Genomic DNA, 19,735 nt, shown 5'->3' with positions numbered 1-19,735 from the left:
GAGGTTGTTTTCTCTCCTTTTAGTAATAGTAGAAATTTATCATTGCGTGCTAGAAAAGTTGATGAGAATTTTTCCATATCTATTATTGAAATCAAATGATAGAATATTGAAAAAATGGAGGGTTACATTTTTTTAAATGCTTTTTCCACCAACTTCATATATATATATATATATATATATATATATATATTTTTTTTTTTACAGGGCAGAGAAAATGGCTGATTTAAAGCATTGCTTAGAAGTGCTATTCAGAGTAGCAGTATTACAAGGTAGTTTGTAACTGTGCAATATAAAGGACAGCCCAGAAACCAGGTTCCTCCACCGCTGCTGGTGACAGCATTTTGTTTAATTGCAGCCTTACTGTCACAGTCCTGTTTTGTCAAGATGACATTAAAATAAAACAATTTTATTTTAAAACTTATTACAAATTTTGAATGAACTTTTCATTGTTTTAGCTATTTTTTTTAAATTAAAAAACGATTGATTTTGTAAAATGTAGTTAGAGGAGAGTGATGAGAGCCTGTAGGTCAGACCACCTTTGTGGTGGAAGGAAGAGAACCTGTTATTAATGACACCCTTTGAAGTTACATTTTGTGTGTGTTCATATCTGCTGAGATTCAGATTTCTTATTTTGATAGGTACTATAAAATCAACCACTTTTGAGACTGAATCAAATTTCCCAGCCTCCTGCACACTGAGTACTGAGAGATGCAAAGACTAAGCTGCCACCTCTTCTCTCCACACACAATCACTAGAGCACAAGAATACTAAAACCAGCTGCTCTTTCCAGCCACATTATTTCTTCTCTTTTGCAACCTTCTACTGAGGGCTGAATAAGTAACAGAAGTATTATTATGGCAATGAAATTCTGAATATAAAACAGGTATTAAGTAAATGCCTTGATTGTCAAGGTCTTGCAGATCAAGTAAATACCTCAAGTTTGTTGCAAATGTTCTTGAAGGTTTCCAGAAGTTGGCATGGCATGCACCATGCAAGACCTGTGGTCTTTTTTATTAGAACTTATATATTGGTGGGAAAAGATTATGCTTATAATTTTTATGTTGGACCTTTGACTTTTAATTTAGGGGAAAAAATGAATGAATATTCTAAGTAGTAGTATAATTATAAAATCCTAAATTATCAGTTGATAAATCATACCCACATCTTTTGACAGCAAGTTGATTATTAATTTTCAAAAGCACCAGTTTTTCAAAATTGACAAGTGTATTGACAAGTGTGGCTTTTAAATATCGTCTCACAGTAAACTAATAGACTGTATGGTGTAATTCTGTGTTGCTGGAAAATGTTGGTTTCCACTGTAACATGCAGTTTTAAGACAAATGCAGTGAATAGTATGGTTTTCTTCACTTAATGGCAAAGTTTAAATCAATAAATCTGATCACCTGAAAACAGACTCTCGAAGGGATGGATTTTGGAATACTTTCTAAGAACTCTAAGGTCAACTCTGAAGGAAACAGTTTTTATCAGAATCTGATAGGCTGAACATGATCTGTGCAGCTTGAAATAAATGAGTCAAATTTGTACTTGGTCTGTTGACATAATAAATATGATAATTGTTCATGGCAGTGCATTTTTTATTTGTTTTAAATTCTTCAAAGCTTCAAATCCGGTGGGACATAAACAAACTTTGACATTGTTAATTAACTGGGAATGTCTTCCATTTACTGTTAATCAAGTGCATTTTACTACAGTTAGTATTTGTTACAATAACATTTACCCCTGTCTACTACGTTCTTGTATTTTCTTCAATAAATAAAAAAAAAAGCAAAAAACAACAACAACAACAAACCAAACCAACAATTCTCTGTTTTAGATGAATCGTTGTGCTATCCTAAATTAATTCTCTCAGAGTGAATAGGAGAACTTGAGCAGGAGTTTAGTAATGGCAGAAATGAACTAGCAGAGTTGAAATCAAAATGTTTAAAAGCAGACCAAGAATTGGGGGGCAGGGAACAATCTCTCCTACTTTCCCCCACTAAGAAAAATGCAGGTGGCTTGTTTGAGGCTTCTTAAAGATTGCTAGACTACTATTAACATCTCAGATAAAATAGTCTCATAATAGGAAATGGTATACAAGTAAATTATTGAAATGAGAAAATTACAGTATATCCAGAATTCAATGTTCTAAATATTTACTGACACCTTTGTATTTTAATCTTTTTATGAAATTGTCTGCAAATGATATTTTATCAAATATTATTTGCTTACTAGGACATTTGCACAAGTTTTTATAGAGAAGTATACTATTAAAACAAGTCCGAAGTGTCATTGTGTTTTAAATATCAGTTTTGTTGGAAGAAATGGGTGCAATAAGTGTAGGCATTCTCTCACAGTAGGTTCCTTTCTTCTGTAAGCAGCCAGGTCATGACTGGTCCTGACTTATTATTGTTTTGATCACTGAAATGTTCATCCGGGTGCTTTGAGTAATTGTTTTTGATGTCCTTGTTCTTCCCTCTGTGGTGTTGTATACAATTAAGAGATAGACAAATGTTATCGATGAATTTTGTTAAGAATACTATCTCATTTTATTGAGTGTTGTGCTGTGGACTGGACTAAGAGCCTGCTTTAGAGGTTTGGAAGATTTTTTTTTGCACATGGGCTAAATGTGGCAGAAACCAAGTGTGTTTTTCGTCTTTCTTGCAGTATCGTGGAGGTATGATTATGTGAATAGGTTAAGGGTTCAGAAATGAGTAATGAGCAATGATTAGTTCATGACAACTCAAACACATTTTAAGTAGAGATAAGCAAACAATAGCTAGACTGCAAGCCATCACTTAAAGCACAAGCTATAGTGGAATGACATGGGAAGGAGGAATTAAATGCTTTGAAGTTTGACTTGAAAGAATATTATGCTTTTTTGTGTATTATGTTCTTACAAGCATCATTTATAAACACCGATAAAGGAAAAAAAAAGTTGATGTGCAGAAACTGGAGGATCAAAATTGTTTTGAATACATTTTCAGTGCTTAGTCTGAGAGTCACTCACACTGTGTAGAGACCATAAATTAATGCTCATCCATATTATACAAATGATACTTCTGTGCTTGCATTCAGATAAAGACTTGTGTTTATGTGGTTTATGTCGGGTTTTCTTTGCATGGAAAGTTAAGAACATCTAGATATGCTTATAGTATAAGTATTCGTAATCTAAGTATTGTATAAAGCTCATGAAATAGATATCTGCAAGAACTTCAGCTGAGAAGGAGGAGGATTCTAGGTTGCTATGGCACAGTAGATTGGCAGGCATATTTGTTTTGAAATGATTTTGGATAGAATATAAGGGTTTTTAACTTTCTATTTTCTGATGTTCGGTTGTGGGGAGCAGTAATGAACTGTTGTGAAGGAAAATCACTTGTATACTATGGTGCATGAGATAAATATTTCTATTGTATTTTCTGAGTTCTGGTTCTAACCCAGTTGTTTCATCTCTATGACAGTGTCTTGGCGCATAGCAGCCTTCTGTCATGCAAATAAACATCAAATAAATGGAGAATGTCAGCAACAGCGTAACATGAAACTAATAATTAGTTGTCAAAATTTCATCTGATTTCTCTGAATAATTTGTCCTTTTTTCCCCCCCAGAAATACAAAGAATATGAGAAGGATGTTGCAATAGAAGAAATTGATGGCCTTCTGCTTGTGAAAAAGTTAGCAAAGAACATGGAAGAAATGTTTCACAAAAAATCTGAAGCTGTACGGGTAAGCAGCAGATGAGTCTACTATTTCATTCTCTCATGTAAAACTAAGTACAGAATTTAGGCTCTGCTCAGAAAGCTGTACTAGCACTTGAAGCTGGAGTGGAAATGCTAAAGTGTTCAGAAATATTTTTAGGATCAGTTCTTTAGAGAATAGATGTAAATTATTTATGCTGTCAATAGATAAGAATGTGTAGTTAGGTTTGGACTACCAGCTTCCCATTTAGATTTGTAAGGTATCGCTCGCATTTGGTCAAACATAGCTATATATTGTTGTGCATTTATATGTTAGAGTTTGCAGCATCAAACCAAAGCAAACCAGACTTCACTCCATTGCTCTCTTGCATAAAAATAGCACTGGGGGGAGTCTTCTGACATCAACAGCTATCCTTTAGTTCAAATCCAGAAAAAGATGCAAATGTCTTAGCTGGGACTAAATCCAAAATTCCTTTAATTGTGATAAGTACTACATCACTCTAAAGGCAACTTATTAATGATAGTTAATTACCTACATTGTACTTTCTGCACCTTTGAAGGTTTTAGTGGCTTTTTTGCATTTCCATTCTGACCCTTCTTTTATGCTCAGCTGTAACAGCTTTGTTGTCTTATTAGATTTTCTTTAAAAAGAAATCTTTAAAAAAATCTGACTTCTGTGTTCTTTGATATTGAATAGGAGCTTGTTGTAACAAGTGTTCTGAAGAATAGCAGGTTTGCTGTTGTAGTTTACATTTTACATTATTCTTTGCTAGGAATTTAGGTGACTGTAACTGTAGTTCCTGTTGTATCAGCTATGTCAACAAACTGATAGTCCACTGTGGTGATGCCATTTGACATCTACTGTGCTGCAGGTCAAGTGTGTCTGCTCAGTGGAGTTTATGTCTCAGCATCTCAACTGTGGGGCAGAAGGCATCACCCAAGGAAGGGGATTCCATTTGTGTAGCTGGAGATACAGTTCAGCCTTTTATTTTTTGTTATAGTGCAAAAGGGAGGAAGGAATTTGGTGCTGGTTTAGAGGTTGAATTTTCTGGGTTGGCAGCAAAGTAAAACATATTTCAGCTTGTAAACTGAGCACGCTTGGCAGGGAAGCAGAGAAAGACAATAAACATGGAACCCCGCAGTGCTATTTTAAGTGTTTTTCAGAGAAAATCTGCGCTTTAAGATATGTGCAACAGCTTCCAGAAGCCTGCAGATTGCCTGCAGAAGTACACTGACTCTGGAGGGACTGTTCCTTAGTAGAGAAAACTACTGCCCTGAGAACATAAAAATGTGAAAAAGCGTTCTTGGAACAGCAGCCTTTTAGAGCCAGAAGTGAGCAGCAAGCTGCACACAAGGCAAGAGAACACCTTTTCCATAAGTGTGGGGTGGTGGTAGGGAAGAGCACGTGGTATCTCAATTACAGCTTTGTAATGGGTGTTTTCTAATGATTGTGAGGTACAGAGCTGGTTTGGCCCCTTTGTACATATGGTGTTTTTCCTCTAAGGACGGGAAGAAAACAACCCAAAGCTTCACAGACCAATGTAGGCCACTGTGCTCTGTGTAAAAGTAAGCCCAATTTCTCTCAAGTTAAAGCATGTATATAATGTTGTGTGAAAGGGCTTTAGTGCTGAAAAACATAAGACCCAGACCCTTCTTTGGACAGTTTCTATCTTTGGAAAAGAAGTTAGAAGCTTTGTATGGACAGGGCCGCTTTATTTTTAAAATTCATCTGTGTAGTGTGCCTTCCAGGAAAGTTATATTTTGCATAATTCCATGAGGTGGAGCACCTTGGACAGTTCAGAGCCGTAACTAGAGGTGCAGAGGGTGACCTTTCATGCTCTGGTAGTAAGTTGAAAACCCACCAGAGTTCAAATTGCCAATAGAGCTTAGTAGTTTTGTCCTGACATGTTTTGCCCAACTTGCATCTTCGGTACACCATAGCTCACTTTCTCTTATCTGGAGAGGTGAGATAAGACTTCGAAAGCTTATATGGAGCTGAGACCTCTGCTTCATGTTTAGACAAAGTCATGTTACTCACTTTGCCTCTAAAATAATAGAATTTTGACCTAAATTTTGATGGAAATGTACTGAGCACTGAAACCTAGAGGTTAGATTAATATTTTAGATGAAGTAGTGGTAATATTTGGATAAGTACCAAATGAAGTACCAAATTATAAAATATCCCCCAGCACTAGAAATATAGGGTAACCACTGAGAAGTTTGAAATCCAAGTGCTCAAAAAATGTGTTTGTATTAGCCCAAATAGTTACTCTAAAGCACAGATTGAATTAGACACAAGTAGATCATAATCCATAGTGTAATGCAAAATGTTTTTTTAGATAAATTATTTTAATCAACGTACTTTCTCAGCTTTTAGCAGATGTAACAACCTCTGACAACTATTGAGAGCGCCATGGTAATATAAAATGTTTAATTTGTGGAAAAGGCCAATAAGAAGAGCTGGAAATATAGAAATAGGGCGGCTTGGAAAGGCCTTCAGGTTTGTGGGGGCTGCTTTGTGTTTCAAACACATTAATGTGTTCTAGGCTACAAATCACTGTTGAAGTTTTTCCTCCTCCCACTTTATAGTCTGGCTGATTTTTTCTTATCTTTGTCTCATCGCTTTTGATAGTGATTAGTTGGCTCGGTATGATTTTTATCATATTCATCCCCTGTTTGAATTACCCTTCACTATGCAATTATCCTATCACAGAATGTCCTATTTTTGTGCTGTCAGATACACAAAAATAAATGGAAAACTGAAAGTGCTAAACCAATTATATAACCTTTCGTCATCTACTTACTGATGGAGACCCTAGCAAGCAACTCCCCCCACTCCCAGAGTTCATTATTTACATTAGATTTATGGCAGTTCAGGATATTCCTGTTAACTGTTTCTTCCCTAACACTGCCCTACTTGATGGAATTTCAGACAGGCAGCTTCAGATTGTGTTTTGAAATATTTCTAACACAATTGGAGTTAAACCCATTGAAGAGTGATTTTGATTCAGTGTTACTAATACTTAGTTTTGTTTATAGCTCTTTATCTTTAAGACTATTTAAGACTTCCTTAAGACATTTAAGGTGGGATAAATGGAAGCGTTTCCTGCATTGTACAGCAGTGGTTTTAATTTTACAGCCAAACCCAAAGAATCACTTTGAGAGCCTTGCATAGTCTGCTGTCACTTGTGATATTAGTTAATTGCTTTCCATGGACTTTTAGTGATTTCACTTACAGGAAATGGGCTTGATCTGACTTAATTTAAAGTTAGCTGTGATTTAAAAACAAAACACAATTTTTTTAGGAGGTCTCATGACACTATAGTGAATCCACTCACATTTGAAACTGAAAGGAGTAGGGCAGGATGACAGTGCTCAATAACAAATGACTACTGTAACAAACCTAAGGGCAGAAAAGAGGTGGAATTAAAACAATGCATTTGCTGTTTTTATTTCTTCTGTTAATGGTGTCATAGAAAAAAAAAAGAGGGAAGTGAAAGAAGTCAGTATGAAAGATAAATTATTATGAAAGATAAATTATTATTATTAAAAACTGTTCTTAAAACTTTATGTAGTCAAATCTCTATTTTCAGTAGATTGACACTGTAAGATGGCAAATAAAGTCTTAAGGATTATTTTTCTTTCAGGCAACTACCATTGCTGCAGTGGAAAATGCAAATAAAAGATTTTTTTTATTAACTTTTTCTACTGTAGCTACCTGGTGTTCATTGTGGAGCTGATTCTTATTATAACTGTGCTGTGAAAAGTAATTGCTGTTGTACAGTAATTCAATTTCTGTGCATTCATGCATCAGTAAGCCAGTGGAGTTTATCTAGAGAAAGCTGGGACTTTAAAGCTTTTTATCATGAAATTCCACATGCAGAAGAAACGGTTTTCCAAGGAGTAGAATATCAGCATTTACATTTAACAAACATTTACAATGAGGAAAAATAGATTTTTATTTTTCCTCACCAATGATTTTTACACCAGTCTTCAAACTGTTTTCAGATACTATTAGGGTGATATTGTCTATGCACAGAAAAAAAAAAAAAAGTACTGTCTTTGAAATGTTTACGCTTATTCATATACTGTCTGCACATTTTAGTTTATGAATGTGTATATATGTGCGAGTAGGTACCTTTACACAAGCATACATGCTGAGGTTTGTATATATAATATATAGAATATACGAATATGTGTTATATAGAATATATAGAATAGATGCAGTTTATTATTGATTTGTATGTGTGTGCATATACATGAATTAAGCAAGCAATATGTTAAACTACATGTACTTCATCCACATATCACACGGTAAATACTGGTGAACTGTTATCCTGACTAATTAATAGATTTTTATTTTTTAAATATATAGAATCATTAAGGTTGGAAAAGACCTCCAAGATCATCTGGTCCAACCATCACCCTACTATCAATGTCACCCACTAAGCCATGTCCCTTAGCACCAGGTCTAACCTTTCCTTAAACACCCCCGGGGTTGGTGATGCCACCACCTCCCTGAGCAACCTATTCCAATGCCTGACTGCTCTTTCGGAGAAGAAATGTCTACTAATTTTCCAACCTGAGCCTCCCCGGCACAACTTGAGGCCATTCCCTCTAGTCCTATCACTGGTTATCTGTGAGAAGAGGCCGACCACCAGCTCCCCACACCTTCCTTTCAGGTAGCTGTAGAGAGCAATTAGGTCTCCCTGAGCCTTCTCTTCTCCAGACTAAACAACCCCAGTTCCCTCAGCTGCTCCCTATAGGACTTGTGTTCCAGGCCCTTCACCAGCTTTGTAGGTCTTCTCTGGACATGCTTCAGGGCCTCGATGTCCTTCTTGTAGTGAGGGGCCGAAAACTGAACACAATATTCAAGGTGCAGCTTCACCAGAGCATTGTACAAGGGGACGATCACCTCCCTGGCCCTGCTGGCTGTACTATTCCTGATACAAGCCAGGATGCCATTGGCCTTCTTGGCCACCTGGGCACACTGCCAGCTCATGTTCAGGCAAGCATCAACCAGCACCCCTAGATCCTTTTCCTCTGCACAGCTTTTAAGTCACTCTGCCCCAAGCCTGTACTGTTTCATGGGGTTGTTGTGGCCAAAGTGCAGGACCTGGCACTTAGCAATGTTGAACCTCATCCCATTGGCCTCTACCCATTGACCCATCCTGGCAAGGTCCTTCTGCCTTCCTACCCTCCGGCAGATTGACACTTCCCCCCAGCTTGGTGTCATCTGCAAACTTACTGAGGGTGCACTCAATTCCCTCATCCAAATCATCAGTAAAGATATTAAAGAGGTTGGGCCCCGACACTGACCCCTGGGGAACACCACTGGTGATCGGTCACCAGCTGGATTTCACTCTGTTCACCACTGCTCTCAGGGCCTGGCTGTCCAGACAGTTTTTAACCCAGCAAAGATATACGTATGCATGTGTCTCTGTGCGTATATGTATATAGACATTCACGTTAATAACTATTGTATATGTTGGTGAGCGCAATATGAGCTTGGTTGGATGAACTCAGAGTCCGTGGCAAGTAACCTAAAGCTGAGAGCAAAAATTCCTGAACAGAGGAAGTTTCCTTCTCTGTGGGAATATTTTGCAGAGCTCTGAATAATTTCTTTATGAAAACTAAGTAAAGTATTCATACTGAATGAATGAATGTATTTATGGGAGCCTGATGAAGGACTAAATCTAAAACAAGCTAAGAAAAAAAAATGCCAAACATGCGCCTTTCTGTTGTTTTGTATCAGTTTATTCTTAATAGATAATCTATTAAATAAGAATTGTTGGATTGTAATCTCCAGTTTACATTCCTGCATGGTGGGGAGCTTTTGTAAAAACCTGTTAAATAAAGGAGGATGAGGCTGTTGATCTTACGTTGTGATGTTAATGCAGAGCATTTGCTGCGGACAGGACATGCTTTCGTGGTGGGCTTTTTGTATCTAGATTAATTTCTTAAAATATCGGCTTCCAAGTACCTAAAGAAACAAGTGAAGTAATTGTGAGGAATATTCCAGGTGAGTTATTGAACTTTTTTTTGAGACAATTTAAATGCACATTCTTCAATGTTCATTGTGGATTTTATTACATTATATTTTTATTCTTATTTTCTATCATTTTGATCAAGGCTAGATTGGGAATGGAATTCTTGAGACGCAAAGGGTCATTGGTATTTCAGAGTCATATAATAGAAGATGAAAAAGTCTTAAACATCAAGGCTTATTACTTTGCTAGCTTCACTATTTCTAACTGTATAATAAACACATTCCCACTATCCACACATTTCCCTCATTGAGCTAATTTGCATTTGCAGAATTTTAAGGGAAGGAAAATGAATATCAACATGCACTGTTTAAAATTGTGCTGCTCAATAGATGCTATTCTGATCTCTAATTTTTTTTAATTCAGTAAAACATTTTTTTTAACTGATGAAAAACACATTAAATATATAAAATTACTGGAGGAAAAAAAAAATTTAAATGGCTGTGGGTGGAAGGAAATTATGGTGAATCAACCCAGTGTCACTATAAATAGTTTCAAACGACAGAATAAAGACATAATGAATAAAAGAGTGATGGCTATAATTCTGTTAATTGTGGGCAACAAATTAAAGGTTTTCAGCAATATTTTTGTATTCACATTTAGTATTTTAACTGTAATTGTTGTTAGTTACTTTTGGTATCGTTTGAATTTTGCTCAGTTTGACTGGTCCTTCATATGTAGGTGAGGAAATTTTTCTTCTGAAGTCATTAAGAGCTTTACTTTTTGGTGAATTAGATTACACTGGAAAATGAAAAGTGGTTGGTAATGCTCTAACAGTCAGTGGAGTATTCTGTAGCATAGCACATAACCCTTGATAATCATAGTTTGAAGAATATTTAGAGACACTGAATATTTTTCTTGTTTAGTGCCCTTGGATTTAATTATTGTTTTTCCTGATGTGCAGAAATTAAGTTCTTCATCAAATGTAGCATTAGCAAGTGTATTCCAGCACAGTTCAGCTAGATCACATATTGCTTCTTTGCTGCTTAGTTCTCTGAGCTTCCCAATAAATGTGTGTATTTGTAAACAGATGCTGCAATGAATTCTGAAAGATTAAATAAAAGAAGCGTATGCTTTGTTTTTTTTTTTTTTTTTTTTTTTTATTGGGCATCTGGTAGGCTTCTCTCATCCTTTGCCTGCATTCCTGTCACAGAGTGGTGGTGTGAGTGCTCAGCCTGTCCTCAGGCATGTTGCTGGTGCTCAAAGGGAATAAAGGGAAAAGCTGCAATCAGCTTAGCATGTGCCTGCACTACCTGCGTGGCAGGATGCGGTGGGAGGGGGAATCGGAGTTAGGAGTATTCTGCTGCCCTCTCTGAAACTGAGCACGGAGATAAGTACGTTGATCAAATCTTCATCTAACTCTTAAATGTCTTAAAATCCAGTTTAGCTGAGTCTGCAGAAAACTATTCTGTGGCTGGTGGAGGAGGATTAAAAGAGGCAAAACCTGACAAACCTGGTTATTTGCTCTTTCACATGCATACAGAGTTTGAGTGTTTAATGTTTCTTCCACAGACTGGAAAGAAAACCAGGAAAAACTTGAGATCCTTCACTGTCTGCTTAATCATTTATTTTTAACAGTTCAGGAATGCTGTCATTGTAAATGCTAATCATTTCAAAACAGTTCCGTAAATCCATCTCCCCCCCCCTCCAGGTTAGAAAGAATTTTCTTCTTTCAGCTTGTGTGTACTAATCTGCATGAGAAGTAGAAAACTGGAACTTGGTAGATCCATTTTTGAGGAAGGGGCAGTAGTTCATATTGATCAAGTTTGGGAGATGAGGAAATATGTATTTGTTTAGATTTTCAGAGTTATATACGTAATCTGGTACATGCAGTCTCCAGAAACTGCCTCCTGAATGCACACTTGCGTGGTTCTGCAGATGTGAAGCTCTCATTGTCCTGATACAGCTTGAAATAAATAAATACCAAAACAAAGCAACTTGAACTGTGCTTTGAATTTTGGCTGTCTTTAAAACTCTGGCCAATTTGTATCTTTGATAAAAAACCAAACCAACCCACCAAACAGGAGAAAAAAAATAAAATCAGTCCATATAATCTAACCAGTCTTAAGGAATTTAGTGAATTTATTTTGGAAGTTCAAATTCAAAAGAAAAAAAAATACTCTTAAGGAAAGGGGGAAAAAAAGACTTGGAGAGAAAACATAAAAGCATTTTCTTCTCAAAATGATTATGATAGTTTCATCTTTAGTTCTGAGAAAAGAAGTGAAAAGTATTTAAAGATAGTGCATTCAAATATAGAACACTTATCTGAAAATAAAGGCAGAGAGAAAAATCAAACCAGCCACTTTACAGAATAATGCATTTATTAGACTTCATTGCTAAAGTATATAACATGCAGACTTTGCTATCAACAACATAAAATAGCTTTCCACAGAGCACGAAGAAAACAGTAAAGGAGCTTTGGAGGAAAAAGCTAGGAGGAATTAGCCTCATGTATCCTTCTGTCTTATCACTGTTTTTAGAGAATTAGCATATTTTAATATTTAACATTATTTTAACAAAAAATAGTTGTATTTACAACTTGGTGTTCACTGTGTTATTTACACTAGTCACTTCAAGTAGTAATTTTTATAATCAGTATTTAATTCCACTTGCATAACTGTCACCTTTTCAGTTACCTTTTTTTTTTTTTTTTTTTTTCATATTTTAAATGTTAAATCTTTTTTTGGTATGATAAACATGATTCTTATAAGTACTGGTACTTCTAAGTTATGAGAATTTAATAAAAACCACTCCGATTCAGCTCCCTTTTAGGTTGTTTACTGGTATTTATTGTTAATTGACTACTTTAAATGTTCTCTTGAGGAGATACCCCATGACTTGCATGCTGTTCATATAATATTAGTCTGTCTTCTGAAAACTGACACACATTTAATGCTTACATAATGAATGAAAGTATCTTAAAGAGACTCCTCCATGTGGCACGACCTGTGTTAGCACAGAACGGCTGCTGGCGCTACTGCTGCTGTTTCCCATTACAGGACTGGTGCTGAGCAGATCCCTTGGGCCTCTGCAGCACTAGGGAACGGTAGGAGCGGTGGCGAGAAGCTTCCTAATGGCTTTCTTAGTAAATGATTGCTTCTCAATATTTTGGGTAGGAGACAGACATTTCTCACTGGGAGATTCCTCAATTTGGGAAAGGAATGAAATGGCCTAGCCCCAACTTGGCAAAGCGTGCTCCTGGGTGTGTGGCGGTGGGCCTGGGTGTCCTGCTGCCTTCCGCAGCCACCTGCTGCTCATAGCTGGCTGCCCCGAGCTGCTGGCGTCCCCTGCTGCTGGAGCAGGAGGGGCATCAGGTCCCGAGAGCTGGATTCCAGCTGGCTGCCTGGAATTGTCCGTGCTGAGCTAGAGGCAAACTGGTGGCAGAACAGTTTGGCGGCTGTTGCCAGTGTAAGTCTGCATCCACCCAAACTGTTGCGAGTGTTCCTCCGCAGGGGCTCTTAAAGCACTCAAAAGCACTTTTTCAAAGACAAGTACTGTAAAGAGAACCCGTTAGTAATTTTTAAGGAGCTCTCGCTCTTCACTCCGCTCCTTATTTGCACTTCCCACACACGTTGTTAGGTCAGGTACCAAAAGCTCAGCCTCAGCGGCTGCTGGAACACCGCTGGCAGAGGGCCTCCTACAGAGCTAGCCAAGGGCAAAGAGCCAGCAGTTCTCCGCGCTCCCACCTGGGTGAGTTTGACTTTTGTGTAATTAGGTGGCTAGATGCCTGTTTAATCTAAAATACTTTCAGCTTAGTTTTCTCATTATATCATCTCTTGCAGAGCTGATAATGTATTCCCAGTGTACACAGTGCTGGTTGACACAGCTACTTTATTTCTCACCTTTTGGATTTTTAACACTTATTGTTTCACAAGTTATTCTGCCTCATCTCATTTTCTCTGAACACTGCAGTTACTTTCATCTTCTTAATTGAACATATTTATACTTAAGTGTACAGTAAGGCCATCCTGCTCCTTCCCCCAGCTGAACAATTAGAAAACCAGAGAGGCACCAGCAACATGTGTTTGGGGTGTGCTGCTCTCAAATCTTTCCAGACAGTCTCAGATGACAGGGACAGAGGGGGAAAGCTCTGCACAGCCTGGAACAGGGCAAATAAATCCCTGCAGGTTCATTGAGACTGGTCTAGTGCCATGTGAAACACTTCTGGGAGATGAAAACAGACTGAAAGTGAGTAGAGATGCTTTTTTTTTTTTTTTTTTCTTCCCCTGGAGAAGGCATTTTTATTATCATTATTATTTTTGAGAGAGTTAACCAAAACATCTAGTTAAACATCTAATTAACATTCTTATTTGTAATTGTATTTTAACAGCTATTTGAAATGTAATGTTAGTAAGACATCCTGCCATACCGGTAGGTTAGCATCTCCTCCAAACCATTTGTAGATAATCAATTTCTTTGGTATGCTAGCTGCAGAAAGCTGGGCTCTTGAGTTTAAGCTGTAGATTTCTGATTAAAAATGTTTCAAGATAGTAACCTGAAATCTCAGGAGGGAAAAAAAAAGAAACTTGTACTTCACTTTCTCAGGAAGTAAGGCAAAAATTGGCTCTCCTGCAGAACATACTGGTTTTTAGATTTGAGGCTTCTGCTAGGCAGAAAGGTAACATCACAGGAATGACTAAACCTGCTGGACACTGAACCTTATAGCACTCAACTTCTATTGGTACTTCAGTCTTGGACACTGGAGATAAACCAGCTTTACAGGTGATAGGAGTGGTGTAAAGAATTCTGTGTAGCATTGCTGCAGATTGATTTGACTGATCAGTTAGTGTGCTTTAAAATAATCTGATAAGATTTCAAAACACATACAAAGATGGGGTCTGAATGTAGAGTTGCACAAAAACGTCCAGGCTATTCTTTCCTTGTACAAAAATGAGGATCATAAAATATTCATGTTGTAGAATTAGAATCTGCAGAAAGAACAGTTGAGGACCACAGCTCTGCAAAGCTGTGCTGCAGTATATGGGTGTAAGAGCAGGTATGGGGTGTGATGTATGCTTGGCATTGCTTTTCTGCTTTGAGGTGGTACAATGCTAAAAATCCTGGGGGGGAGCATAAGTGTGATTTTGTTTTTGTGGTATTTGAAGTTTTGGAGGGAGAAACTTTATGTAGTGGATCTTTAAACTGTCTGTCAAATGTTGTGTCATTTGGTGCTTTGTCTTTGGTACTGTGGCAATAGTAAAAAGAACAGTGTAGTCATTTGTTTCAGGTAGCAGCTTGATTTCAATGCCACATAACGTGATTGTCTTGTTAACTTCAGTATATGTTTTAAAATTAGTTACCCTGAAGAGAACAAATGATAAATTATGGAGAACACTAACTTCACTGCCTGTAAAAATAGATACAGCTATGTGTTTCTGGATCAAATGCATTTCTCTGTCCTTTAAGCTAGCACAGCATATCTTGGATGATTGCTTCTGGCAATGCTGTGTAAGTACCCCAGGAGGACAAACAGTTTGAGTAAATCATAACAAAAAAGGTGTTTCATGGAAGAAATAAACAGTTACAAGCTAATACTATAAATTGAAGTTTTATTGATTAAGCTGTTTTTTATTATAAAGGTTAAATTACAGCAATCATTGAGGCACAAAGCGCTACAGAAATACTATGTTATAGAAAAAATCTTGTGCCCTTTATTTCTGATGGGTCATTCCAGTGGGATGAAAAAATGCACCCAAAAGATGGTATGCAAGAAAAAAAAAAGGAAATAACTGCTCTGTATCAATGAGTGTACTTATTTTAAAAACAAGCTGGAATTGGAGAAGCAAGCTGTGCTGCAGTAAAATGCACTTAGACTGCACTTTGAGATTTCATGCATCTTCACATTACCCTTCCCAGATTTATCATGGCATGGGCTGAGCATGAGAACCTCCCCAAAGGATTACAGCACAACTTCCTATGTGTGTCAGGAAAGCTCAGTGGGATATCTGAGGTTAGTTCTTTAACTCTCACGTGCAAGAATAAGACAGTTTAAACCCATTTCTTCTGTATAATTGAAACAACTGGCAAATCTTTGGCCCAGGCAGAGGGCCCTTTAAAGGAGAACACCAAAAACCCCTTTGCACTTCACTGTGTTTCAACAGTGGATTGTTCTTGTTGAGTTTTGGTGTCCTTTGCAGCTAGCAAAATGAGGGGATTTTGTCCTCTATCACACTCTAAGCAGACTAGAAAAAAATCTGTAATTAAACATAGTGGGCTTATATTGAAATTTTTCTTTATATTGAAAGAAAAAATTTCTTAGGAAAGTCATGTTTTTATCACTTGTGATGATGGTAAATTAGCACTTTGTAAATGTGCCAGTAAAGTAGTAATTCTAGAGTCATTAATTTTGCATTTATCTTAATTGTGTTACTTTTATGGATATTTTTGGAGTTTTATTTTTTTTTCACATGAAAAATATTACTGCTGTTATTTTTGAGATGAGTCTAAGACTGAATTATCTTATTTTAATGCAAATATTTTTGACATAAAATGGAAATAGTGCCTTGATTTGTGAATTAAGCAATTTTCATTTAAATGTCACTGTATCATTATAGAAATGGGCACAGCTATTTTCCTTTTGCTTTTTGATAATTCCATGATCTAGAAATTAAATGAGTAGCCTCCTGATCTTTCTTTTTGACTGAAGTTCAATAAGGAGTTAAATTCATAAAATACAAATCTATAGGTGGCTATCAGCATTAACATGCTGATGAACAACATTTCGTCCAAGAAACCCTTAAAGCACTGATTGCTGGAATGGTGTCCTAAAAATAAATGAAAATTATTTTTGTCCTGTTTTGGTCTTTCAAAGTATACCCTGCTGGGGAGGGATTTGGAGCTCTCTGCGGTAAGACTCTATACGTGCTGGCATTATATGGTGTGATAGTGTACACTGATCAATGTTAGGCTTTTGAAAGACTAAGTTTCCTAAATGGAAAATAGTTCTCCCCCCCCGCCCTCCCAGTTTGTCTTCTCCCTGCTCGTCTCATTTTCTGAGCACAGATCAGTGTGGTGTGAGGTCCCACAGACTGGGCTTTCACAATCTCCTTCTGAGTCTTCATCTTTTCTGAAGAGGAAGGGAGGGAAGTGAACCACCCGGGTAACAGCTGTGTGCAAACCCAAAACGGTATTCAGGAGATCTGATATTGCGTGGTAAGAGCGAGGGAGTAACTCCTCAGAATTAGATGCAACCCCAAAGCATAAAGACTCAAACATTAAAAACATGAAGCTTCCTTTGATTTAAGATAGTCTGAGGTGTTTGGCTTTTTTTTTTTGTCTTTGGACATTGAAGCTCAGCTTTGCTCTATATACTAACATTAGCACTGACAGGCAGGAACAGACACGAGAGTAATATGTTTACTGCAATTATCAAATATTGCTTGTCTATTTCAGCCCCTTCTACCTCTGAGAACATGCGCAGTATCGCGCATGCCCTTTCCAGATGCAGATGACAACAGTTTTGAACTTTCCCCAATACCCTGTTTGAAGACACGATTAATTGGTAGAAATACACTTTATCACTTCATTTCTCCTGATGACCATAATGCAGGATAATCACAAAAACACTTCACAGAATCGCTTGCTGCTTTTTATGACCAACTAGGTGGTGTGTGTAGTGCAAAGCTGTAGGGATGGAGATTAGTTAATTACTTCAGGCAATTCCAAGTGACAGTCTGCACCAAAGGAATTATCGATGCCTTGGTAGATTTTTTTTAAGCCAGAAGCTATTGTAATTCTCTGTTTTGGAGATTCATAGAAATTATTTAATTACCTTGGTTCTTCCCTTTCCTTTATGCACAAGTTCTCATTAAACACTAAAACTTAAACAAAAAAATCCTGATCACTGTTTTGTGGCTTCTGTACTGAATGCTGAGGCAATTAATTCGCTTGTTCCATGCTGTGTCAATGCTGTCCACCACTTTCTTTCCAAACCCCTTGTGGTCTGGCTGCCTCCCTGTCAAAATGCTTACTACTTTTTGAAGAACTTCTGATGCTTTTCTAATGTTTTATTGGATTTTTAAATTTTGAACTACTTGTTAATCTTCTTCCCTGTTATCTTGAGTCTTCTGAAAACTTTGTTTAATCATGTTTAAGTCTAATTTGCACTGCTGTGTTACTCATCCTGTGGTGCCTCATCTTACCTTCTAATGTTTTCCCTTTGTCTTGTTCCTCAAGTATTTTAAACGAGGATGGTGTATTTTCTGCTTTCTCCACAAGTCAGTTATTTATCTTTGCTATTGTAAACTGAAGGACATCAGGATTGCCTTCTTTATTTAATCTTTCAGATACACATTATATTTATGTATATAATGTATCTTATTTGAATTATATATTCAAAGGAGCCACTTTAATTTCTCTTTTGATTTTTGTTGTCTGAGCATACTGTTTGCTAAAGAACCAGTGGCTGTAAGGCCCTTTGTTGCACATTGCTTTCCATGCATGACTTTGCAGGACAGGCACTTTCCCTATGAGAAAAATTAAGACAACCAGATCTTTACAAATTTGCAGCTGTTCTTTTAGGCAACAACAATGGAGAAGATGGAAAATCCACAAGGCAAATTTTTTGTTTAAATGAAATATTAATTTTGAAAGTAGGGGGTTGAAAAGAACTCTTCTGCCCTTTCAGAATGCTAGAAATGATGATTGTAATGAAACCATTTACACTAACTGATGTTAGCTGTAGTTGCTTTGATGCACACACACATATATACATATATATTATTTGTATTTTCTTATGTGATGATAGGGCTAAACCACAGTGGTTTGGCGTGGTTTGTAAGAGTCAGCATTTAAAATTTTTCTATTGCCCTGGGGGAGCTGGAGCTATTGTGAATTTGGGAGAGGTTCCAGCCACTCCCTGTTTCTAGAACTGGGTTATCTTTAATTGATTTTGCACTCTTTTAATATACTGACACATTTTAAAACATCAGTTACTTAAAAGCTATGCTGCTATGTGGCTCAAAATTCTTAGTGAAGCAAGTCACTTCTTATAAAGGAAAAAAGAATTATATTGGTCTAGGATTTGAAGGAGGATTAGAGAAGTTTATTAGAATATTTTTGACAGATTAATTAGCTAATGATAAGATTTGAAAGTCAGTTTGTATTATACAGGTATAACCCAGTCTGAACTTTGCAAGACTCATCTTTCTGCATATGTATGCGAGTAGTAGAGAGTGGAGCAAAAATGAAGTTGTCAGCATGATCCCTGATGATACAGCCAGATGATAGCACAGAAAAGAATGTGATTTTACTACAAGACCAACAAAGTAGCTAAGCACAATTTTAAAACATTGTATAAGTAATACAAAATAATTATAACAATCACTTAATACAATATGACATGCAATATTACAATATTACACGTTGTTAACACATTTTAAATGTATCAGATCAGTCTGTAGGTATATACAGTTTTACACTATTTTTTTGAATGCATGGCATGTATAGGAGCACCATTACCTTACATAGATGCAAAATCATGAAAATCCGTCTAGGCCTTCTGAGGATTACATATATTTAAGGATATAGGATGCAATCAACATAAACTCTAAAATATTTCACATAAATCACTAAAATATTTCACCTAAAATGACAGTGTCATCAAAATTAGATGCCTTTCATATACTATGCATGATTTAAACAGTTTTAAATAGATTTGTTCCTTAGAAAAAAAGCTAAGAATCATGGTATAATGTAGTGTTTCATGTCACAAAGATGATTGATTTTGCATGATTCTTATTGTGTTGTAGAGCACAGGCTCAAGAGAATGATCAATATCCCACACACAAATATAAACTGTTCCAGAAATAAACATTGTGCATTTCTACAAGGAGAGGTTAGTGCCAATCCTGTTCTAGAAGCTCCATGCAGGATACCCCTACATTTGTTTCACTTGTATATGAGACAAATCCATGCTGTTCACGCAAATCTTACAAGCCTGGAATCTTTGTGGGTACCGAAGTAGTGACAGATAATATACCTTTTCTTTTTACATGG

At 36.7% G+C, this 19,735-nt stretch overlaps 1 protein-coding gene across 10 annotated transcripts in view; it reads left to right on the top strand.

Moving 5' to 3' along the window:
• CACNA2D3 (calcium voltage-gated channel auxiliary subunit alpha2delta 3) overlaps positions 1–19,735 on the top strand; it is a 493,098-nt gene that overhangs the window by 123,150 nt on the left and 350,213 nt on the right. For all 10 annotated transcript variants that reach the window (XR_005822833.1, XM_040568227.1, XM_040568219.1 and 7 more), the window contains one exon: positions 3,604–3,720. Coding sequence is in view for 9 of the 10 variants with exons in the window: in XM_040568219.1 (XP_040424153.1) it covers positions 3,604–3,720 (117 nt within the window). In the remaining variant the exon portion in view is untranslated. The remainder of the gene's footprint in view (positions 1–3,603; positions 3,721–19,735) is intronic.

The sequence above is a fragment of the Cygnus olor genome, chromosome 10, assembly GCF_009769625.2.
Source record: "Cygnus olor isolate bCygOlo1 chromosome 10, bCygOlo1.pri.v2, whole genome shotgun sequence".
NCBI classification, from domain to species: Eukaryota; Metazoa; Chordata; class Aves; order Anseriformes; family Anatidae; genus Cygnus; species Cygnus olor.
Note: the sequence above shows the minus strand (reverse complement) of the source record. Positions and strands in the feature narration are given on the sequence as shown.